Here is a 22,500-nt window from a genome sequence, read left to right as displayed (position 1 = left end):
CGGATCTCGCAGGACATGGATGGAGGACCCACAACAGCAGAATAGATAGCAAGCAAAGGACAGTAGAGGGCACAACACGCCACAACAACCAACAAATAAGATAATATTTTTATCAGCCTCAAAGCGCATGATGATATAAGTGTTACATGGATATAATGCATTTAGGTTGTGGTATGCGAGTGTTAAATATAGTGAGTCTTGTTTGCCCAAGCAATAACAAATGAAATAGAAGGGCAGCTACATAAGTAGGAGGAAAATAAAGGAAGAGATGGAAAAAGAAGAAAGAAGAAAGAAGAAAGAAGAAAGAAGAAAGAAGAAAAACGGCCACCAGATCCCGTGCGAAATTTTAGATGACAACTGATGTAATAGACACGACCTATTCGCTCCGACAAGCAATACCTTTCATCGCACGTTCAAAAGCTCACGCGACCACCACTGTACATTTGTCGTCCATCCTTCAACCTGTCTTCTGGTCGCTAATGGCTGCTCGTGAGCGCTGAGATGAGTTTTGGACGGAATGGCTGGGCAGACATGTGTGGAAGAAGGTGACTGTTTTTGCCAGCTAAGGAAGAACGACGGTCGCGATTGACAGCGACGACAGCTGCTAGTAGATAAAGTGGCGGTAGTATGATGAGGAGCAAGATTAGGCCAGGTCAGCAGTTACCGGTCTTTTTACCTAAGTTTTCCTGCCGGTGAAAAAGACTTACAGCCAGCTTGCGACTTCGACGCCCAGCAACCTCAGCGATTGATAATAACTACCAGGTGATCATCGATAGCGCATGACAAAAAGTGAAATGCATATATGATGAATGCTCTATCCCTAAACTTACACATCTGACCACTCGATCTCATAAAATAGACTATTACCACACCTGACCTTGCCCAACACCCCAAGACCGCAGTTGCTCACACGCAGGATTCTTCATCTTTCTTAATTCAGCAATCTTTTCCGCATTTGCGCCGAAGCCGAAGAAGCCGGAATTATCAGCGATGAGCTTTCCTCTTCGATCGTTGAACATTGCACACTAGAGACGTAAGTAAGCTTTGGAAAAGCTAGCGGATTAAATGTTCTGACTTACCTCGTTTTGAAGTCTTCTAACATAATGCCCCTCTACACCTTTCTCAAACTGCCTAACTTTTGAGCTATATAAAGCCTCTGAACCAGTTCCTCTCCTCGCTTCAGGCACGCTCTTCCAAATCTCACTCTTCTCCCATTCCTGCTTATTAACAAAATACGGCACCTTCCAGTTAAACGATTCTCGTCCGGTCTCCAGTCTTGTAGATGGTTCAAATGAATATGATGGATCAGGTGTACCGGCCGTAGAGAGGATGGAGGGGAGAATGGTGATGATAGAGAAGACGAGGACGAGGAGGATAGGTAAAAGGGCAGTTAAAGCGTTGCCGTCGCCGTCTGCTGCTTGTCGAGGGCGACGCGGTCCAGCTTGGTATGTCCGGAAACCACCAGGTCCGCCAAATGTAAATACTATAACAGCCGAAAAGTGAGCACAATCATTACCAATTATGAGTTGCCAACTGATTTACGAACCATTCGCCCCGCCAAATGGAGAGTTTCCAAATCCGCCTCCACCTCCACCAAAGAACATGTTAAACAAATCTTCTGGATTGATCTCCTGTTGATAAGCCCCTCCAAATCCTGGGTGCATACCACCCATGCCTCCCATTCCACCACTCCGACTAGGCATACCGGCATTTCGTTGGGTTGGATCGTAATCAGGATTGGAATCGTACGCAGCTCTGAGGTTGGAGTCGGATAAGATTTGAAAGGCCTTGGATACCACTACGTTATACGTGAGTTACTGGTACAGTCTTATCAAATGATCAGACATACTCTTGAAAGCTTCATCCGCACCAGGAGCACCGCTACACAGCCATTAGTGATCTGAAAACGCTCGTCAAGAATCGTCCTACATACTTTTTATCGGGATGCAGAGCCAGTGCAAGCTAATGACTGTTAGCTAACCCTATTTATTTGTTACAGACCGTGTCTTACCTTCTTATAAGCCTTCTTTACATCGTTTTCGGTACAAGTTTTCTCCACTATTTACAAATGTTAACAAAATGCTTCGACGGTCGCCGGCCATTAAGACTCACCAGATAAAATTTCATAATACTGATGATGTTTGCACGCTTTGACTCTCTTCACCACTTCCAGTTGCTTGGTAGTGTATTCCCTCTTCTTGGACTTTCCATCATCCGCTTCGGTCTTTGCCCCGTGTCTTGAGTGGGCTGAAGTGACATGCTCCTCGATACCGCTCGCCTTTCCCTTGGCAGACGGTGTATTACCATTGGCCGTCGATGTCTCACTAGAAGCTCCAGATCCCGAAGCTGACCCGCCCGACTCGATCTCTCGCTCGATGATAGTAATCATTGCCTCTCCTTCCGGGGTCGAAAATAAAGCAACGCTTTTGCGGGCAAATTTGAGTGCTGAGGGCAAGTTTGAGGCAGAACGGTGCTTCTGAGCGATGGCGAGGGCCCTAAGAGCCTCTTCCCTGTTGACCTCCATTTTGTATCGTGTGAAACAGAGTTGCGAAATCAAAATAAGATTAATCAAAAGGGTAGTATTTGCTGTTGTAGATACCGCGCGCAAGGCCACGCAACAACGCTAACTAACACGTATCAAGTGCCACGCTTACATAATCCCGTATCCCCGACTGCTCGCCACCCACCGCCCATCTTCTCTTTCCATAGCTGTGTTGTGTACTTCTTCCCATCATACTTTACTCAAACCACGATATACGTACACAAAATGGCTATCCAGACTGTCTTCCTCAACTTCCCATCTCCTCTCAATTCTCTTCAACTGCAACTCCCGTCAACCACCCTTATCTCCTCTCTTCCCGTCCCATCGACACTCGCCTCGACTTCTTACCTGCGCACTAAAAGTTCTGGACCTCTTTCGCTTTTTACTCCTCTTTCAGACCTCATCCGCGAGGATGCTCCGAACCACCCAATTACTCTCCATGTGGTTCCAAGGTTGCTTGGTGGTAAAGGTGGTTTCGGGTCTCAATTGCGAGCGGCTGGTGGTAGGATGAGCTCGGGAAAGGCCACCAATATGGATTCTTGCCGAGATTTGTCTGGTAGAAGATTGGGCACTATCAAGGAAGCCCAAAGGTAAGCCTCGCTGCATGGTCAAATGAGAAGTATCATGGTTGACTTTTGGAATAGACAAGCTGAGCTTCTTGAATCCGAACCCGCTCTTCGAGCTCAAGCTCAAGCGGCTGAGAAAGCCAAGCTCGAGGCTCTCGAGCGTAAGCTCGGCATCAACACAGCCGAATCTTCAGAGGACGGGTCCAAGCGAAAGATTGAGGACGTTGATTTGGCTGAATTGGCAAGGAAAAAGCACAAGTTTGAGGATAACAAATTTTTGGAAGAGAGCCGCGAGATTAATGACAGCGTGAGGTCGGCTGTTTCTGCAGGTAAGTATTGACGTTCAATTTTCAAGCGTACTTGTTCAGTTCTGACGAGATTTCTGTAGCTCTTCTTCTTAAGAAGAAGAAGAAGACCAAGGCTGCTGGTAGTGAGAAGGGCAAGGAGAAAGCCGTTGTGGATGAGAAGACTGAGCAGGCGAAGAAGGCCGAGAAGGACAGATTGGACATGCCCCCACCTGTGACTGCTGGTGCAGCCACCACGGCTTAAGAATCTGAACAAATGACATTTGTTGTATGCGCGCTAGAGTATGTATATTTGGTTGTTCTATCTAACATTGCGTTTCTTGCAAATTTTTTGATATCAAATCCTCTTCCACCGTACAGTCACAAATATGGCCAAAGAACCAAGCAAGACAAGTCAAGTCAATCCTTTTTTGTTTTCATCCATCTCCTGGACGTTTGTTGCACCGGCTTCATCAAAGCGGCGGCTGGCACTTTCAAAAATGCTCTTGGGCTTCCTGAATTCCGTCGACACGATCGGCTGTCTATCCCAAGCTCTTGCTGAACCCCAAGGTTTATCACCCTTCTTCGGGCATGGCAATAGTGATCTGATAGGAGAACATTGTCGTTCTTGGAGTAGGCGACATAGAGTCCGGAAATGAGAAGATTGTGGAAGGGAAGAATGGGATATTGGGCGATGTAGGTGGTGAAGGGGATGATGAAGAGCTGTGCCATGTTTGAAGACGGCCCTCATGCGGGCGGGCAGTATCATCGCGAAGACATATGACCCAACGTCTAGTTACATCACCGAACCAATCTGGCTTATCATTGCTGATAGCCAACTGTTTCACGCTGACCAAATACAATACCAGCACATGGTCATCTAGATTACGACTACGGCACGGATGGTAATCACTACCGGCAGCATGATATGGTTTTTACCGCCGTGGCTATTTGCTTGGCTGGGGACTAGAGAAACTACAGCTATTTTGGGTACTGAGGGTATAGAGAAAGTTTTGGTCATCGTGGCTGTGGAGACCAAAGAAATGGATGAGATGAGGGGCGTCGGCGTAATGATGGCCGAACTGTCTGCCATCTTTTCCTACAGATCTTACTGGCGGACGATTATGGTGTACAACCGGAAAACATTTCTGTTGTTCAACACACGGCACGTGGTAAAATCGGGCAAGCACCTTACTTATAATATTCCCGGGAGCTCTAGGATAGCCGGTAACGTTGTATGCCGCATGCAGGGCGCATGTAAATAAGTACGGTGGGATTGAACATCCGCGAGGCAAATCAGAAAAACAAGGTACATTATTCAATGTATCAACTTGTCCTTATTGTTCTCACAACCGGCGTCTTTACATTGCATCATGTGTATATCTTCCGTGATGAATTCGCGATAAGTGGGATGACAACAGTTGACCGATGTCAGTTATTGAGAAAGGCAACTGATTCGAAAGTACTTCTTTGCGGCAACAGCAGCAGCGGTACTGATTAGGATGCAGTTTGTTGTATGGGACATGAAGAAGAGTGATAAGCGCCTTTTTGTCACTGGCCCCTGGATACTCTCGCAGCCTGATCCCTGTCCTCGTTATTAGCCTTTAATATGTATTTGGCCGTTTTTTCTACTGCTGTCCGTCAGGAGTACGAGTAACAAAGGAATGCAAATAAATACTCAGTGGGGGGAAGTGGAGGAACTGCGGGATCAAACGGTCAGGTTGACGAACGTGCCTCCACCTCAAAATTATCAGGTTGACAAAAATGTCGACGGCGGCTGTATTCCTGAGCTCGCCTGCGTTGTTCGAAAACCTTCACAAGAATACTCCCCCCGCCCCCGCCATGGTCGCTGCTTTCGACCCCCTCGCCCCTTCGCAGGCATCCTCGTCCACCAGCCCGGACAACACCACCTTCCATACCCTTACCAGAGAGAGACAGTTCAGACATCCTCCCCTCAACGCCTCAGATGTCCCCGCCCTCGACGAGCTCGTCGCTCCCCACATTAAGAGTTTCAACGCATTGATAGAAGATGAGGGAAACCCGGGCGCGAAGGGTTTGCTGCAGATGGGCGTGGAGGACATCGGAGAGAAGGTTGTCTTCGATGGCAAGGGAAGCGAAGGCGGTTTGGGCACAAAATTGAGCTGTATGTCGGGCGACTGCATTGCCCAAAGTCTCGCTAATGCCCATCTGATCAGACCGAATCGACCGAGTCGCTCTTAGTAAACCTCTTGTTCCCGAAAAGGACAAGCTTGCTGTTGAGCGAAGGGTCTTCCCTACCGAGGCGGGTCTTCTGTTGCACATCTTTTAGTTTATGGCTGACGCTCCTTACAGGCCCGGGAGCGCCTTGCTACCTACCGATCAAAATTGACAGTCAACATCAAATGGACAGTCACTGACGAGGATGGGAATAGAAAGGAGTTTGAGGAAATCAAGGAATGTGGTTTGTTGCCTGTTATGGTTCGAGTAAGTATTGGCTTGTATAAGTATGCCTCGAATTGCTCTTAACAATCTCGACAGTCAATAAGATGTAACCTTCAAGGCCTTTCTGCCACCGAGCTCATCAAACACAGCGAAGAATCTACCTCTTTCGGTGGTTACTTTATTGTCAACGGTAACGAGAAGATTATCCGATACCTCGTCGTTCCCCGACGACACAACCCTATCAACCTTTACCGACCTTCATTCGCCAAGCGTGGTGCCTCTTACACTCCCTACGGCTGTCAGATTCGATGTGTCCGACCAGACGAAACCGCCTGTACCAACACCATTCATTACTTGTCTAACGGTGGTGCTACGCTGCGTTTTGCCTGGCGTAAGGTCGAGTACATGATTCCTCTTATGCTCATCCTCAAGGCTCTTGTCGATGCGAGTGACAAGGAGATCTTTGAAGGCCTTATCCAGGGCGAGTACGACAATACCTTCTTAACCGACCGTGTGGAGTTGTTGTTGCGAGGCCAAAAGTCATGGGGTTTGCACACTGGTGCTCAATGTCTGGATTACCTGGGAGAAAAGTTTAGGGTTGTGCTCAATGTGCCTGATGACTGGAGTAACGTCCAGGTTGGTGGCCATCTTTTGCGAAAAGTTGTGCTCGTGCACTTGCCTGCCCCTAGGGACAAGTTCAGGATGCTTCTTTTCATGCTTAGAAAACTTTACTCTCAGGTTTCTGGCGCTACTTGCCCCGACAACCCCGATTCTCCTCAGCACCACGAAGTTCTCCTTCCCGGTTTCCTCTACGGTATGATCATCAAGGAGCGATTTGATGACTGTCTCAACGCCGTCAAGTCTCAAATCCAACTCGACCTCAGAGACGGCAAGGCGAGAAGTTTCATGGATCCCAAGTACTTTACCAGCGTTCTGTCAAAAACGAATTGGGATATCGGTTCCAAGCTGTCATACTTCCTCGCTACCGGTAACCTTGTCTCACCCACCGGTCTTGACTTGCAACAAACATCTGGCTTTACCATTGTCGCCGAAAAGCTCAACTTTTACCGATATCTCAGTCATTTTAGGTGTATCCACCGTGGTGCTTTCTTTGCTGAATTGAAGACGACTACTGTGCGAAAGTTGATGCCCGAATCATGGGGTGGGTCGTTCTCGTCAAGCTTCCGGCAGAATTTTCCCAACTAATTTTCAACAGGTTTCCTGTGTCCCGTACACACCCCCGATGGTTCGCCATGTGGTCTTTTGAACCATTTGTCGCACACCTGTCAAATTGTCACTTCATCCCTTGACGTTTCACACATCCCTGCTCTCCTTTCGGCCCAAGGTATGACCCAAGTGTTCGCTTCTTCTATCGACGGTCGTCGCATGGTCTGCATCCAGCTTGATGGTAAAGTTATCGGTTATGCTTCCCCCATGAAGGCCAAACAGCTCGCCAATAGGCTTCGAAAGCTCAAAACCGAGGTAGACTCCAAGGTGCCTCTTGATCTCGAGATCGGTTACGTCCCCGTTACTAAGGGTGGACAGTACCCCGGTCTTTATCTCTTCTCCAGCAGGAGTCGAATGATGCGCCCTGTGACTTACCTTGAGAATGGCAAGCTTGACCACTTGGGTTCGTTTGAACAAGTGTACATGGATGTGGCGATTACCAAGGAGGAGATCGAAAAGGGTGTTTCCTCTCACGTGGAGCTGGACCCCACTAGCATGTTATCAGTTATTGCCAACTTAACTCCCTTCTCTGACTTCAACCAGAGCCCCCGAAACATGTACCAGGTAGGTCGCCAATGGTGTCATTCTTGAAAAGATAATGCTAATACATAAGTAGTGCCAAATGGGTAAACAGTCGATGGGTACTCCTTCAACAGCTATCAGCAAGCGTACCGACAACAAGATGTACCGACTCCAATCTGGTCAGACCCCTGTTGTTCGTCCCGATCTTCACAACCATTACGGTTTCGACAACTTCCCCAACGGTACCAACGCCATAGTTGCTGTCATTTCTTACACTGGTTATGACATGGAAGACGCGATGATCTTGAACAAGTCTGCCCACGAACGAGGTTTCGGTTACGGTACAGTCTACAAGGCCGATATCTTTGACTTGAAGGGTGTGCCCGGAGCGAGCCGAAGTGCCAAGCCTACTTTGCATTTTGGTCTCGGTAGGGATGTCAAGGAGGACCATGATGCGAGGAACATTATCAGCCAGGACGGTTTGCCCATCATTGGTACCAAGGTCAAGACTGGTGATCCTCTGTGTGCCTATATTGACGACACCACCGGTCGAACCAAGTTCCACAAGTACAAGGGTGATGAAACTGCCTTCATCGACGAAGTTCGTGTCCTCGGTTCCGATGCTGGTGATGCCGAGCTCCAGAAAATCCACATCAAACTCCGTATCCCCCGTTCCCCCGTCATTGGTGACAAGTTCTCTTCCCGACACGGTCAGAAGGGTGTATGTTCCCAAAAGTTCCCTGCGATCGATATGCCGTTCAGCGAGAGCGGTATGCAGCCAGATGTTATTATCAACCCTCACGCTTTCCCCTCGCGAATGACTATCGGTATGTTTGTCGAGAGTATGGCCGGTAAGGCGGGGGCTTTGCACGGTGTTGCCCAGGACGCTACTCCTTTCAAGTAAGTCTCCAGTCTTTTTCCCTATCATATTGCAAAGGGGCTGACGAGATATTAGGTTCTCTGACAAGGACCGACCTGTTGACTACTTTGGCGAGCAGCTCCGAGCTGCTGGTTACAATTACTACGGTAATGAACCCATGTACTCTGGTATCACTGGTGAAGAATTCCATGCCGACATCTACCTTGGTCTTGTCTATTACCAACGTTTGAGGCACATGGTGAACGACAAGTTCCAGGTTAGAACAACCGGTCCAGTTGATCCTCTTACTAGACAACCTGTCAAGGCAAGTTCTCGTCGTTCCCAATACTTTTTGATGTAGTCAGTTACTGACCAAAGACATTTTTTCTTTGCAGGGCCGAAAACGTGCTGGTGGTATTCGATTCGGTGAAATGGAACGAGATGCTCTTATCGCGCACGGTACTTCCTTCTTGTTGCAAGACCGACTCATGAACTGTTCCGACTACTCCACTGCTTGGGTCTGCAGGAACTGTGGTTCACTCGTATCGCTCGGTTTCGAAGAAGTTGGTGGCGGTCAGGGTATGCAGGAGTACTGTAGGATTTGTGATGAGCATAAGCATGAGCATGCAGAGGAGAAGAGCAAAGAGAAGGGTGTTGGTGTTGTCATGCGTGGTGGAGAGAAGAAGGGAAGGATGGATGTCGTCCCGGTTCCTTGTGAGTGTCAATTTAATAACCAATGGCGCACCGCTTACCGTCATTCACTTCTTGTTCTTGCCAATGTCAGATGTCTTCCGATACGTGAGTATCTCTACATACTGATCATCCTTATTCTTGCAATGACTGATTTTATCTCATAGCTCTGTGCGGAGATGGCCTGTATGGGTATCAAGTTGAACGTGACTGTGACATAAGCAGTTGGTTGTTAAGATGTGAAGAGATTAATTTGAAGAGATCTTTTTGGATATCCACATGCAATATACCTTGGCTTTCGACTTCCCTTACCTTTGAGCATTGAGATCTTAAATGGAAAATGATCTTTCACCGATAACAAAACACGTACGGTATGAAGCAATGATGGAAAATGACGAGGACTATGCGTTTTTTCTACAGACCTAACAACTAAAATAACTAAATAACATGGGGCCCGGATCCGCCGTATCATAGTTTCAGTTGATCTGACGAGGTACATTGGGCTTATAACGTCGAGTCTTCTCATGCTCTCATGTATTATATGATACACCCAGTTCAAATGTGTAGCGAGATCTGACGGAACAGCCCCACTGTCGAGTCGAGAATGCAAGAAGCGTATACAGGCGGATAGGACCCTGCCGCTTTGCCGAAACCGAGATGAGAGCCTCGGATATAGCCGAAAGGAATCCTTTATTTTTTAGGAGGCGGCCAAATTTGAGCTTTACCGATTGCCGAGAATAAGGCAGAGTTACTAGCGAGCTCTTATGCATTTTTCGCTGGAATCAGGTCTGTCTCTTGCATCGATTGCAGATTTTACATGCACAAGTTGTCGTTCCCTACAAAGACGGTATACCTCCAATCCAGGTACATGAGCATATACATCCGGTTCTATCCTCCAGGGCCTTGAAGAACGAACTAAAGGTCGACGAAATCAATTCGGAACACGGGGATCGCACGCCATTCAATACCGGGCCATTCTTTCGTCGTAGTATTGTCCCGAATCAAGAACTATCCATCAGCTCCAGCTGAAGAACTCATCTCTTCGTCTACAACGCTTCACCTTCTCCTTCCACTGCCATTAATATGTCTCAGAAGACATCGTCTAGCCTTACTATCCACAGCTTAGAAGGCTCAACTGCCGCCAATACACCGATGGAACGAGGCGATCCTCTTAAGGCGGGGTCGAAAATGACTCCGGATCTTCAAAAAGAGCGATCGTCGCCATCTTCTCGACCCTCGAGCCCCTCCACGCCACAATCTATCGTCTCAGATCATCTAGTACCTCTATACAGACCAGCAACAGATAGACATACTCGTGCCAACTCCAATTCTTTATCAAGACGCACAAGTGGGCAGACGGCAGAACTTCAAAATGAGCTTAGAAGACATGTGTCATTACATGGCGTTGCCACGAATTGTGGAAGTGAGAAGGTCATGGAGGCTAGGGAGCGTTTAAATATGGGGGGAGAGAAAGGGCATGAAGAAGTAGTGGTCATTGATTGGTTACCCGACGATCCCGATGTAAGTCTTGATCAAGCTGTCTGCCGTTTATACTCATTGACTAATACTATATGCCCTGTTCAGAATCCAGTCAACTACTCCTCTCAAAGAAAATACATCATTCTCACTGCCGCTAACATCGCTGGTTTCATCGCCGCTTCCAACCTTGCCTCCTGTGCTGTCCTCGGCACTTGGGGTGTGCCGTACTACGAAATATCAAGAGAAGTCTGGGTCCTGTCAATTACATTACCAATGATTGCACTTGCTGTTGCTCCTTTAATATTAGCACCTTTGAGTGAAAGTGTAAGTCCAAATTTCTTCCCCAGCGCCTAGTGTAAAGATTTACAGGGACATGTAGCTTGGTCGGAATATGGTATATCAAGTCACATCCGTCATGTAAGTCCATTATCGCTTGGATCGTTGCGATTTTTTATTTACAGATGCTGCAGCACGGCGGTACTCTTTGTCCCTCAGATATGGAACAACAAGAATGTTGGCGGTTTCCTCGTATCACGGTTTTTCGTGCGTCCCACTTCATGTTTCGGCGCTTACAATAAAGGTACATGTATGCTGATATAAACCACTGCAGCAAGGTATTGGGATGTCCGTGTCCAATTCTATGGTAGGCGGTACTGTCGCCGACTTGTTCTCCCCGGCCGATCGAGGATTCCCCATGTCCCTCTTTAGTCTATCAATCTTTTGTGGGCAGGTGAGTTGTACGATGAGATCCCGTTTCCTAGGTTTACTAACGCCGGACTAGGGTCTTGGTGTGTGCTTCATCGGATGGTCAGGACAGGGACTTTCTCTTCAATGGGCATATGGTGTAAGTCATTGTCATTGTCTTCGACTCTTCTCATCCCGCCCTTTTGGCTCACCAACGAATGATTCAGGTCCAAGCTATTATTGCCACCGCTTCCATCGTCTTCAACATCTTCTTCATGCGTGAGACACGAGCCGATGTTTTACTATCTTGGCGTGCGAAGGCGATGACGAAAGAGACGGGTGTCAAGCACATCGCTGCAGCTGACTTGGAGAAGACGGATATGCTTACTTTAATTAAAGTGTCTCTCATCAGACCTTTGCGTGAGTATTTATCCGCCTGTCTACGAGACTATAGAGATTTTAGAAGCAGTGCTAACGGCGTGGCAGAGTATTTGGTGACAGAACCCATCGTCTCTGCCCTTTCTGCCTGGATCGGTTTTGCTTGGGCATGCATTTTCTTGAGTCAGAGCTCTATTCTCCTGGTCTTTGAGTCTTACGGTTTCAACGCTGCCCAAGCTGGCAGTTTTCAGGCGTAAGTGTAACGTTCCGCTAGTTTTCGCATCATTTTAGTTCACTGACATTATACTCTTAGGTCCATGGCCATTGGAGCCGTCCTTGGTTTGATCTCCCAAAACCACCAAGAATACCTCTATCGCCGCGCCTGTTCCAAGCACAACGGCAAAGCACCTCCCGAAGTCCGTCTCTATTGGGCAGCGTACGGCGGTCTTCTGTTTCCCTTCGCGCTGTACGTATATGCATGGACGGGACAGGCGGGCGTCGTGCACTGGGCAGTACCTGGCGTGGCGTTGGTGTTCATGAATTGGGGAGTGTTTGCGATGTACAGTGGTGTTTTGTGAGTTTTGAGTTTTATTTGTGCATTTTTAGGGACGCTTCATGTTGACGAAAATTGGATGGCGAAAAGCACATACTTGGCGGATGCGTATGAAATATATTCCTCATCAGCGCAGGCTGCTCAGAGTTTTTGCCGAAACATTGCCTCAGGTATTTTCCCGCTTTTTGCCCATCAATTGGTGCGTGTTTTCTAAATAGAGATTTTGAAGCTATGATATACTGACGGAAATCGTGACTGTAGTATGTGAACCTCGGCTATCCTCAAGCTTCAACTCTTGTAGCGAGCATAGCAATGTTTCTGTCCGCTGCCCCCATATTACTAGTGTTTTACGGGAAAAAATTGAGAGCACGAAGTAAGGTTACTAGTCAGTTATTAAAAGACGAATGATGGTGATCGTCTATGGACAAATAGTAGTAGTAGCAGTGCCATCATCATGGTCGATGGCCTGCGTTCACATCTTTTCAGCGCATGTTGCATTCAATAATTCCTAGAACGCCATGGGATGTATTTTATAATTACCAGAACCAATGACGGACATCTACTGTTCTTCTAGAGAGGTCAAGGTTTTAGGAATACTTGTCCTTGCCGCACAATGATAGTAGTTCTCAAAGAACTGGAAAGATGATGGAAAATGATGATGACAATGACATGTGATAAGATTTCGCAAGGCACGGCTGTCACCGATAAGAAGATAAATATGATCAGCTCTTTTCTATCATTTGAAACACAAGTGGTCAATCTTTGGGCGACACATTCAACATGCCCAAATTTGTCCACGAGCAATCAAGGATATCAGCAGGTTACTGTCCGTCCGAAGAATTCGTAGTGCGGGCGATGGTACATATGATAATCTGTGGACAGCAAGCAAAGACGCAATTACTCGTACAGTTATAATTACGGTCAGCAATTAAATAGAATAAGATATGAGCCAGACCAATCAATGACTATCTCCGCATTGGATCACTGTTCCTTCGGATTGATTGTCCCTGATCCCGATAGACTCGCAAAGGGATACGATCCCACCACTTTGGCGGAACCTTTTCCGCAACCCAGCTCGCGGGGGTATTGTTGAGAGCGAGTCGTTTTATAGGCAGCTCTTGGCTTCGGGGAGCAAGCTGATTTAAAAGACAAAAGATAAAATCGAAAAAAAAAATCCCAGAGTGTCTGTGGCACGGGCTCAGGGACGCTATAAGAGAAGTGATTTAAAAGATGTCAATTCGATCCTCGAGAACTTGAATGATTTGAGAAATCCTGGGAAAACGGTGACCGTCACAAAGCTGGAAGGTATGAATGGATAGTTGTTGGAGATTATGAGCGTGATGGGGAATGTGGGAAGAAGGGTGCAAGACTTGTAGTTGATTCACGTCAATGAGCTTTACACATCGGGCGGTTGGTGACATAAACGATGTATTGTGCATGAATGAGCGATACAGCTGCTCCGCAAAGTTTTACCTTCCTTTCTACTCACATTGATGACCTGTCAGTCTACCATAATATGGCAACCTCCTTTATCCTCCTTTCCACTTCCCACCTAATCAAATCGAATGGAAAGATACATTTTGCCAATTATTCAGACACGTTTCTGGCGAAACAACCATGATGAATAGTCACCCTTCGACGTCCACTCCCGAAAAAGGAGATAGGCCTTTCGAAGTACTAATCATCGGTGCGGGAGTGGCAGGCTTGACAGCGGCATATGCTCTTCGCCAAAGTCAGACATACCAGGAAGGAAAATTGGTAGTAAGACTTGTCGAAAAGAGGAGTCGTAAGTCTTCTTTAGGTACGTTGGCTGGCTGGTGGATAGCTGATGAGATGAGATGCGTGAAGAGGAAACATGGGGAGGGAGAATGGGATTCCCTATGCATTTGACCAAGGTCAGTCATGCCTTCTCAGCTTACTTCCCAGAATCACTCACATTGGAAACGTACACAACATAATAGGTCGCACGTAAAGCCCTAGACGACCTGCTCATCGCTTCGCACAGCACTAAACTCCTTGTTCTTCGACAAAAGATCCCTATCCTACACGACGGCTTGACAGTGCTCTCATACAGCGGTAAAAGGGTTTATCGGATGGTTCGCGATGTCCGAGGATGGGGGATGGTGGAGAGAGCCGACTTGATGAGTATTTTGAAAGAAGGAGCAGGAGAGGTGGAATGGGGTTTCGAGGCGGTTGTAGGTGAGCCTCGAATGGAAAGAGAGATCGAAGTTTGTTTGAAAGGGGGAAAGGAAGAGGCGATAAGACCTGATTTGATTATCAGTCAGTCATTCCTTTTTCTATCCCACCGCCTGGCCTCTAGCCTAACCGCTTACATGATAAAGGTGCCGACGGGATGTTCTCTGCCATTCGGCATCGTCTGTACTCAGGTTCCCAGTTGGTTGAGGATAAACTACCAGGAGGTTTTAGCAACCTCCCTCAAACAATCATAAACCTTCGAACAACCTCTTCTGCCATGCGAAGATGGGTTCATGACCCAAATGGCATGAACTTAATATACGGAGAATCCTTTTCCGCCACCATGATGCCTCTTTCATTTCCCAGTATTTACGTCGCACTCACCATCCCATCCCAATGGCTCAATCCTTCATTCCAGGCTAGAATAAAGGGTGAAGAAATCAAGCTAGAGCCTACGGTGCATGGGAAGTTTCTGAGACAGCTGGAATGTGATCCTGGTTGGGAGAAGAAGGAAACGTACCCGTTATGGAGTGCTACAAGCACGGTAGGGGGTAAAGGGAGAGTGGTCCTAGTGGGTGATGCAGCTCATGGGATGCCGCCATTCTGCGGGGCCGGCGCTAGTGCTGGGATCATAGATGCCGTGGAACTTGCCAAAGTCATTGTGGACCAACTAAACGGTAAGTCATTCAGTCATTAGGTCAGTACTCAAGTTGGTAGATCCAGCGAACAGTCTCGACGATTCACTACGGGGATTCCGGAGGAGCATGAAGAAACGCAATGACCCAATTATACGCCAATCCAAGAGGATTCTATGGCTGGTACAAGCCGAGCGATGGTATGAGAATGCGATCCGGCGGGCAGTTTTTTTTATGCTGGAGCTGGGAGAAAGAATAAGTGGGTATCGTGGAAGGGAGCTTACAGCCATAAGGTCATGATGCGAAGCATTCTGATGATTCCATTAGCCATTTTTTTTAAAATGTCTCTACCAATTGTCCATCTTACCTCTTATCTGTTAGCACCTCAGGTGAAAGGATCATCATTTTAGTCCAAAGAAGGAAGTGCCTTTCTCTTTACAGCTTTTAATGTAAGTCGTACCAAGATTAGTTCAACGGCTGTAAAAGTCTGAAGATATAATTGTGTGTGCTTGTACGACGAAAATAAGGATTGTAGATGAGCGTTGGCACTGTAACCGTGACTGGCGAGCTCAACTCAGAAGTGGTCGGAGGCAGCTGAATGAGTGACGCGTAACAAACGCGTAGGCCTGCCTCCGGCAATTTCAATGCCCACACAACTTTCCTTCCGGGTATAACCATCTGTAGTAACACGCTCGGCACTCTCTCCACCAAATGTGAGATCAGGGGAAAATAACAGAGATAACTGAGTGTAAAACCGGTACATATTGTGAGCTACATCGCTGTGATAAGACATGGTCCTACCATTCTTCGACTCTTCTATCTATGGGCGCGCGCCATAATAGATTGAGGTCATAGATAGTCTTAATGCATGCTATAGCATCAAAAATGAACACGATAGAAACGTGTTATATACTAATTGTACTTCATCTACCAATACCAAAATCAAGCATCATCAAGCTTCGAGTAACTGTACGTATTGTATCCTTCATTAATCACAACCCACCATTGTTGCAATGTACGGCTATATAACCCTTTTCTTCCTTCCTTCCTTTCTAAAGCAACAGCATCTTACCAAACCCTCTTCCTCCTACCTACAGGCCTCCAATCAATAGCCTGACCGCCCCTCGCCGCAGTCCTTAATGGCCTCACCAAACCACCAAGATCGCTCGCTCGTTGGGTATCAGGGTCAGCTGAAGGGTTGTAAAAGTAGTGAGGCAAAAGGGGGTGTCCCGCAGAATCCTATAGATAAAAGTTAGTACCCGACTAGGATAAGAAGGGCAGACGGTACGAACCTTGCCATGTCGCTCGACTTTTCCAAACATAGGATTTGATTCCAATTCCTCTCCGACCCAAATGGCCCACATGTCTTCATCTCCATGAGCCTTCAAATGAGGTTGAGCCTAGGATACATCCCTATCAGTTGTTTGTGCCACGTGTATAAAGTGGGCAAAACTTACCTCGAGCATGTGCTTGACCAGGTCCGGCAAACTCAATTTAGAAGATCCGGAGAATACGACAGTGGAAGCAATGACCGCCGGTCGATCAACATCCGCTGGAGGCGCTTTTCTTTCTGCGGCCGGCACAGTAGGCGCAGCGGTTACAGCAGTCGAACCAATGCGTGCAGGAGTAGACTTGCGAGAATGAGTACGGGACAGGGGCAGGTTTTCGAGACGCTCGGTTTTGACTTGAATATCATCAGGTTCCGAGTCGCGGTCATATGAAGGGGATGAAGGGTGGATAGGGGAAGAAGGTCGAGTGGATAATAAAGATGCGTGGACGGGAGCTTCCGCCTTTGGCTCTGGCTCAGCATCAGACAATGCAGAATGGTTGGAAATAGGTGAGAGGGGTGAAGATTCGCGAGAACGAGCAGACTGAGCGTCGACATCACGGCAAGACTGAGCAGCAAAAAAGGGAGATCGTGAAGGAGAAGCCAAGTGCTGGGCAAATGGATGCTCATCCTCTTCATCAGACTCCGCTTGCTTGGGCTGTTCGTCTTCCTCGTCTTCGATCTCGTCATGAATAATGGGAGGACTTGAAGGAGGCATAGAGCTTGAGAGCGCAGGTCGGCTCACAGGGCTAGAAGGGAAAAGGACTTGGTTCAAAGGCGACTTTTCAGGAGACTGGGCACGATCTACGAGCATATCGATAATCGCCTTATCACCATAGAAATCCAGCTCAATCTGGTCCCCTGCGCGCACAGGGACATCATACCTCTGTCCTTGGACAAGTCTGACGCCCTTCTTCCTGCTTTTATCCTTGGACCCAGCGGTGAGAGCTTGCTGGGGAAGACGTACGCGCATACCATTTTGACCAATGGCAATGATACGCATCACTTTTTCCCTAGTTTGTGACAATGGCAAAACGAGCTCAACAAGCGCGTGTACACGTGACGCATGGTGGGCCTCTCGGGAGAGGATGATAGATTCGACATTGTTTGAAGGATTGGCAACCAGGTGGTTAAGCTTGCCGGGTACGGTAGACTCAATGGTAATGCTAGGTTTGGGTCTGGACGCGTCTCGGACATGGTGTCGACCAAAAATAAAAGTCTTGCCCAACTCGAGGTTCAACTTGCGTACAGCAGTGGGAGATGCGTTTGGTTTACGCGTAGGGGATGAAGATGAGAGAGCATGCTGAGCACGTCGAGGGGAAGAGGAGCAAGCAACGGTGGACGTTGAGGGAGTCAAGGGAGCAGAGACGAGGTGGTAGGGAACTTTGTGAGCGTAGTCGTGGTTCAGCTCCGCATTGAGCCGTTCAGAAGGATGAGACTTGGGATCCCAATGTAAACGGGCGCGCTTGCTGCTGTTTGGAGTGGACATGTTGTCTGGCCCGAAGCTCGATGGAAGGGATGTTCAAGGATCGAAAACGAAGTAATTTCGACACTGACCTGACACATCTATTGACGCGCCGGGAAATATATCACACATTGAATACCGCGTCAGTCACGTGACTTATTATGAGGCACGGTGTAAAATCAAAATAAAATCAAGCGGCATTACAGAGTGTGGCACTGATGTTCTGGCGCCATACGTAATAGAAGTAACACAACGCGACCTGCTGTTATTGGCGCCTGATCCGGACGCAACCCGGGAGGATTCCTTGCGTTTTCGTTTCCGAGGGTCGACCCGATGGGTCCGATGAGCGCTCATGTCCGATCATAAGTACACTACTAAAAAGGTTCCGTAAATATGGCTAATAAGAAGCGTGCTCATGAGGATTAGTTTTGTTGCGTCGTTGTTCACTTCTATATGTCATTATGCAACTCTCTCTTTTAGTCTCTACTACGATTCTCAGCCGAGGCTTGCAGCCTAGAACCTGTACTCCTTCCCTTTAACTCTTCTGACTCGTCATGTCCTCTCGCCGTCTACTTATCGCTTTATCGGCACTCCATGACGACATCGGCACAATACACTCGAATCACGAACAGGCGGCCACTAAGGAAGGGATCATAGAGCCCTTTGTAACTCACTCGACACCATAGGCCGTCGCCTGGTTATCAATTGTGAGACACTCTACTTGCGAGCTGTTCCAACTTCTTGGATGCTCTGGCAGATGTCTTTCAGCACAGCGAGTCCTGTTGTGCATCGTACTAGTAAATTAGGCTGTAGATGGAGCCTTCGGACCTAGAAGAGTATGTGCCTTTGCTTGGCTAATGGACCCAAGAGGCACGCGGCTACTTTCTGACCTTCTTATGATGTTAACAGAACTGTGTCGTCAACGAGGCTTACGTCTCTGATGATGAAACCCAATACAGCTGCTGCAACATTCTAGTACAGACATGTAGCGCTGTCTCCTTCACATCAGATGAAAACCACTCATCTAGGGATCTCTACAATTTGGCAGCCCATCACACAATACAATGTTATTAATCCAAGGTTTGACGCATTATAGAAAGGCGGTGATGAAGGAGAAGTCAGCGTCTTCAAGTACGCCGGATCCGTCCTTTTGGATCCCCTTAATTCGCCCTCATCAATCTAGCGAGCCGCGAACTTTTGGGCTCTTCGACGGCGTACAAACTCGCCGAATGGATGAAGCAGGAGCTCGTCATTCGAGCGTGTCAGTTGGTGTTGCCGAGCTGTCTTTATGAACGAGACCAATGACTTCTTATCAGGAGCTTCTCTTTCTCAGCTTTGTCCACAGCACATATATATCAGGCCCAATTTCTGGGTTAGGCACCCTTAACGCCATCTTCTACTTCCCATTCTCCACCTTTCTTCGAATTCTAACACCTTTCACCCCAACGCATGCATCTTGGATGTCCTCTACTGGGTGATGTGTCTTCTCAGGAAATTCCTAGAGTAGCATCGTCAGCTGAAACGGCGATGGGTTGTTGAAAGGCTGTCTATTTTTTGGGACATATATATGATCCCAGGAAAATTCAAGTAAACCTTACCTTGTCAATACCAATATCTCCATCAGCGAGCTCTTGCGGCTAATCATGAACCCCAATACGACGCTACCTCGGTCGCCGGTTTATAGGTATGTAGAGCGAAAAGATGTCTCTTGGTATGACAACGACAGCGCTGACGAAGGGGAGGATGAAGAAGAAGGGCATGACGATGATGGGCAGCAAAGAGGGCAGAGGGTGATGAAAGGTTCAGCTACTCCCAAGACGTTACAAGACATCAATGGGGATCGATGAGCCTGAAGCACCTGGAGCGGAGTCGTCGTTGAGCGATGACATGCTGGCAAGATGGAGAAGGATAGTTTTATGAATGGAACTTTGAAGGTGTATTTGTGTAACTGAATTGAAACACCCCTCCAGATATCCTTGGCGCCTTCTTCTCCACAGCCTCCGCAACCTTTACAAGTCAGCCAACGCACCTCTTCCAACAAAAACCAGCGGGCATCGTGTCCGAGACAGATGTACGTACTGGCTACCTGGCATGCATCTCTGTCGCCAGGAAAGTAAACTTTGAGGTCATAGTCGACATAACGCAGTGCACTCGATTTGTGTACCCACAAGTGGTTCCTCGTCATACCAGACTGCGTTAGGCCCTCAAGCTCGACAACAGCCCTCTTAACATGGTTAAGGTAGTGGTGGATTATTCGTTGATGATGACATGGCAGTGTCGGGCCCCAGAGTTGCGAGTGCGGCACAGTTCATCGTGCTTCTGAGTCATGATGCCCACAGAAAGTAGATCTAACCAGCGTCCTGTCATGCAGACCAACAGCCACCTCCTGGTCGATAGGAGGAGTGATTGGAAAAGAGGGATGCAGGACAGCTTGGCGCAGCCCAGTCTGGACATGTTTCCAGTGAGGCGTTTGTGTTTTTCAATGTCACTGGAGGATTGTAAGAGCCGTTTCACACTGGGCCTCTCAGAGGGCGCCGCATTGTATGCGCTAAGGAATGGGAGAGGTGGGTTCCGCATTAGAATAGATAAATCGGAGATCGTGAAGAAGGGGATCAGAGGTTCCGCATTTAGAAGTTGCATGCCTCCTGACGACCGACAACCTATCACTGAAATAGCTTATTTTCTCTGTCGTCACTCATTTTGAGAGGTAATCTGTTCCGTATCTCACTCAGGGTCCTGTAGAAGGGACAAGATATCTTGAACGACAGATCTCTCATTCAGTATACGGCGACTCAAAACCGCAAGAGGGTCATTGGTTGTTGATGTGGCATTGAGCTTATCTCGTTCCTTGACTGGATAGTTCCTCCTGCAGTGACTCCAGCAAATATCGCCATCTGTATCTCATCATTCAGCACTAAGTATCATGCAGCGCGCGGCTATAATCATGTCTTTCATCCCCAAAACTTGATGGACTAAAAAAATGCTGTAAAAAAGAAACGAAAAGTCGAGAGTCCAAAACTAATCCATGCAAATACCGTACAAAACGTCCTCTGTGCCAAAACCAGAGATCAATAACACAAACAAAAGACCTATCTACACATCGACCGCTCGTCTACTTGATGATCATCGTCTCGACATCTCACTCAAATTTTGATTCTCTCCATGAATCCAAACAGCCCCTTCAAATCAACATATCTTCTCCCGTTTTTGTCAAGATACGTGTCTGTGACAGCTACAAGTTTTGATAAAACTTGTTGATTGGCGGTTGTCAAGGGTCGGATTTCGTCTGCGTTCTTTGTTAACGGCCCGCCGCCATAAAAGTTATTATAAAATGTGTAGTGAAGATGCTCACCGAAACGTTGCGAGCCTCGCACAGCATTTAAAATCTTTTCAACGTCAAACAGACTACGGTAATACAAGAGCTGATTGTACAGTTTTGCATCCGTGTACTGTAGGGAGTGTCATTGGTCAGTCTTGACACTAGAATGAGGAGCGCGATACTTACCTCAAGCCTCATTGTACCCCAGCAATTCTCCTTGATAAACCCTAAACACCTCTTTCCATATACACTCATGGCCCTCGTTCTCAATCCGCAACCTTCGCCATCGCAGGTCATCCATCCAAGATAGTACTTTGAGATATGGGATCGAATTTGGTTTTCGAGCTGGAGCTGTAAAGAGGCGGGATGGATGACTGACTGACAAGAGTTGCAACAAATACCATTTGCTCGAATATTGGACTAATGCCGCATCCTGTGTGAGCAAGAAATCATGACTCAATCGTCAGAAAGACGTACCACTTCAGAAGCGTCACTCGGCAAGCCCACAAATACTGTCTCCTCTTTACATGATGGACAGATGAGATTGAGAGGATCAGCATCGCGGAAACGGTCGTTGTCCGAAATCTGGGAGTCAAAAGTGAAGAATTCTTTTTCCTGAGCTTCGGCTGTGCCTGCTGAGGTATATCTCAAAGGATCAAGACCTATACACGTTTAGATGGTGGACTCTAAATCGGGAATGATAATCACTCACCAAGACATTCTGCTAATCGTGCTCGCTCAGTACCTTCTATAGTCTCACATAATCTCAGTATCGGATGTAAAATTTGCTGATCAAGGTAGTACTCGTGATCTGCTTGCCATTAGCTTTCATCGTTTGAACTTACTTGGCCCACCCTGACTCACCAATCTTCAATTCCGAGCCTTGCCTTCTCAAGTCATCAGGATGGAAAGCCCTATCCGCAGACGCCGTCTTTCCGCCTTTTCCATGTTCGTCCAAGCAGATGATATAAGGGATAACATCGTGAGCTCGAACAGTGGCACCTTTTTGTTTCATACGAAGAGCGACTTGAACGTGGGGTTGGGATTTCTTGTCAGGGTAATCTTCCGGGTTTTTACCAAGACGCTTTTAAGAGGTCGGTGGTTAGCGACATAAAATGGTGGGATTTCCTTGGCCGAACTCACCTTGAAGATAATGTAGTCGTCGATAGGAATCTCGCTGTTACGTACAGCCTCTCCTAGCTTGGTGAGGAGTTCATGAATCTTCTCAACCACGACTTCTGTAGCTTCACCACTCAAGATCTCCTTCAGTACCGCACTATCGCGATCGTCAATATTATATCCCGATTGGTGAAGCCAAAGCGGATACTCACGCGCTCGCATCCTTCGAAACCT

At 47.5% G+C, this 22,500-nt stretch overlaps 7 protein-coding genes and 4 non-coding genes; 5 read left to right on the top strand and 6 right to left on the bottom strand.

Moving 5' to 3' along the window:
- Positions 1-770: 770 nt before the first annotated feature.
- Positions 771-2,578, bottom strand: CNAG_06613 (endoplasmic reticulum protein). XM_012195344.1 has 7 exons: positions 2,113-2,578; positions 2,012-2,058; positions 1,934-1,962; positions 1,850-1,881; positions 1,547-1,798; positions 1,080-1,483; positions 771-1,025 (listed from the first exon to the last, which is right to left on the bottom strand). Exons 1-7 carry the CDS (start codon positions 2,522-2,524, stop codon positions 864-866), a joined length of 1,338 nt encoding a protein of 445 aa, XP_012050734.1. The 5' UTR covers positions 2,525-2,578; the 3' UTR covers positions 771-863.
- Positions 2,579-2,727: 149 nt separating this feature from the next.
- CNAG_06612 (hypothetical protein) lies at positions 2,728-4,973 on the top strand. XM_012195343.1 has 3 exons: positions 2,728-3,132; positions 3,187-3,437; positions 3,497-4,973. Exons 1-3 carry the CDS (start codon positions 2,768-2,770, stop codon positions 3,655-3,657), a joined length of 777 nt encoding a protein of 258 aa, XP_012050733.1. The 5' UTR covers positions 2,728-2,767; the 3' UTR covers positions 3,658-4,973.
- On the bottom strand, positions 4,690-5,013 carry CNAG_12631. XR_001045939.1 has 1 exon: positions 4,690-5,013. It is a non-coding gene; the product is annotated as a hypothetical RNA (non-coding RNA).
- Positions 5,014-5,173: 160 nt separating this feature from the next.
- On the top strand, positions 5,174-9,486 carry CNAG_06611 (DNA-directed RNA polymerase I subunit RPA2). XM_012194900.1 has 10 exons: positions 5,174-5,535; positions 5,588-5,673; positions 5,724-5,855; positions 5,910-6,975; positions 7,030-7,604; positions 7,657-8,462; positions 8,518-8,746; positions 8,817-9,135; positions 9,206-9,219; positions 9,279-9,486. The coding sequence occupies exons 1-10, from the start codon at positions 5,235-5,237 to the stop codon at positions 9,330-9,332; spliced, it is 3,582 nt and encodes a 1,193-aa protein (XP_012050290.1). The 5' UTR covers positions 5,174-5,234; the 3' UTR covers positions 9,333-9,486.
- On the bottom strand, positions 7,667-9,646 carry CNAG_12630. Its single transcript, XR_001045938.1, has one exon. It is a non-coding gene; the product is annotated as a hypothetical RNA (non-coding RNA).
- A 279-nt stretch (positions 9,647-9,925) lies between these two features.
- On the top strand, positions 9,926-12,754 carry CNAG_06610 (MFS transporter). The gene is made up of 11 exons (XM_012195342.1): positions 9,926-10,632; positions 10,696-10,914; positions 10,970-11,007; positions 11,061-11,133; positions 11,201-11,320; positions 11,372-11,434; positions 11,502-11,694; positions 11,761-11,905; positions 11,966-12,226; positions 12,296-12,404; positions 12,467-12,754. The coding sequence occupies exons 1-11, from the start codon at positions 10,195-10,197 to the stop codon at positions 12,611-12,613; spliced, it is 1,806 nt and encodes a 601-aa protein (XP_012050732.1). The 5' UTR covers positions 9,926-10,194; the 3' UTR covers positions 12,614-12,754.
- Positions 12,755-13,046: 292 nt separating this feature from the next.
- On the bottom strand, positions 13,047-15,585 carry CNAG_12629. XR_001045937.1 has 7 exons: positions 15,404-15,585; positions 14,922-15,347; positions 14,786-14,853; positions 14,539-14,615; positions 14,142-14,470; positions 13,695-14,083; positions 13,047-13,599 (listed from the first exon to the last, which is right to left on the bottom strand). It is a non-coding gene; the product is annotated as a hypothetical RNA (non-coding RNA).
- Positions 13,823-15,446, top strand: CNAG_06609 (hypothetical protein; the record flags this gene model as incomplete). Its single annotated transcript, XM_012195341.1, has 6 exons — positions 13,823-13,991; positions 14,054-14,100; positions 14,167-14,485; positions 14,548-15,078; positions 15,119-15,295; positions 15,418-15,446. The coding sequence occupies 6 exons, from the start codon at positions 13,823-13,825 to the stop codon at positions 15,444-15,446; spliced, it is 1,272 nt and encodes a 423-aa protein (XP_012050731.1).
- A 294-nt stretch (positions 15,586-15,879) lies between the features above and the next one.
- CNAG_06608 (hypothetical protein) lies at positions 15,880-17,938 on the bottom strand. XM_012195340.1 has 3 exons: positions 16,494-17,938; positions 16,329-16,436; positions 15,880-16,275 (listed from the first exon to the last, which is right to left on the bottom strand). Exons 1-3 carry the CDS (start codon positions 17,850-17,852, stop codon positions 16,105-16,107), a joined length of 1,638 nt encoding a protein of 545 aa, XP_012050730.1. The 5' UTR covers positions 17,853-17,938; the 3' UTR covers positions 15,880-16,104.
- A 363-nt stretch (positions 17,939-18,301) lies between these two features.
- CNAG_12628 lies at positions 18,302-20,876 on the top strand. The gene is made up of 4 exons (XR_001045936.1): positions 18,302-18,664; positions 18,738-19,089; positions 19,145-19,512; positions 19,578-20,876. It is a non-coding gene; the product is annotated as a hypothetical RNA (non-coding RNA).
- Positions 20,758-22,500, bottom strand: part of CNAG_06607 (DNA polymerase alpha subunit A) — a 6,058-nt gene continuing 4,315 nt past the window's right edge. The window contains exons 11-18 of the mRNA XM_012194899.1: positions 22,479-22,500; positions 22,291-22,423; positions 22,012-22,231; positions 21,860-21,958; positions 21,625-21,809; positions 21,334-21,567; positions 21,181-21,277; positions 20,758-21,114 (exon numbers count right to left, since the gene is read on the bottom strand). The exon at positions 22,479-22,500 is cut by the window's right edge and continues 253 nt beyond it. Coding sequence (XP_012050289.1) covers positions 20,972-21,114; positions 21,181-21,277; positions 21,334-21,567; positions 21,625-21,809; positions 21,860-21,958; positions 22,012-22,231; positions 22,291-22,423; positions 22,479-22,500 — 1,133 coding nt within the window. The 3' untranslated portion in view covers positions 20,758-20,971.

The sequence above is a fragment of the Cryptococcus neoformans genome, chromosome 7 (assembly GCF_000149245.1).
Source record: "Cryptococcus neoformans var. grubii H99 chromosome 7, complete sequence".
In the NCBI taxonomy this organism is placed as follows: domain Eukaryota; kingdom Fungi; phylum Basidiomycota; class Tremellomycetes; order Tremellales; family Cryptococcaceae; genus Cryptococcus; species Cryptococcus neoformans.
Note: the sequence above shows the minus strand (reverse complement) of the source record. Positions and strands in the feature narration are given on the sequence as shown.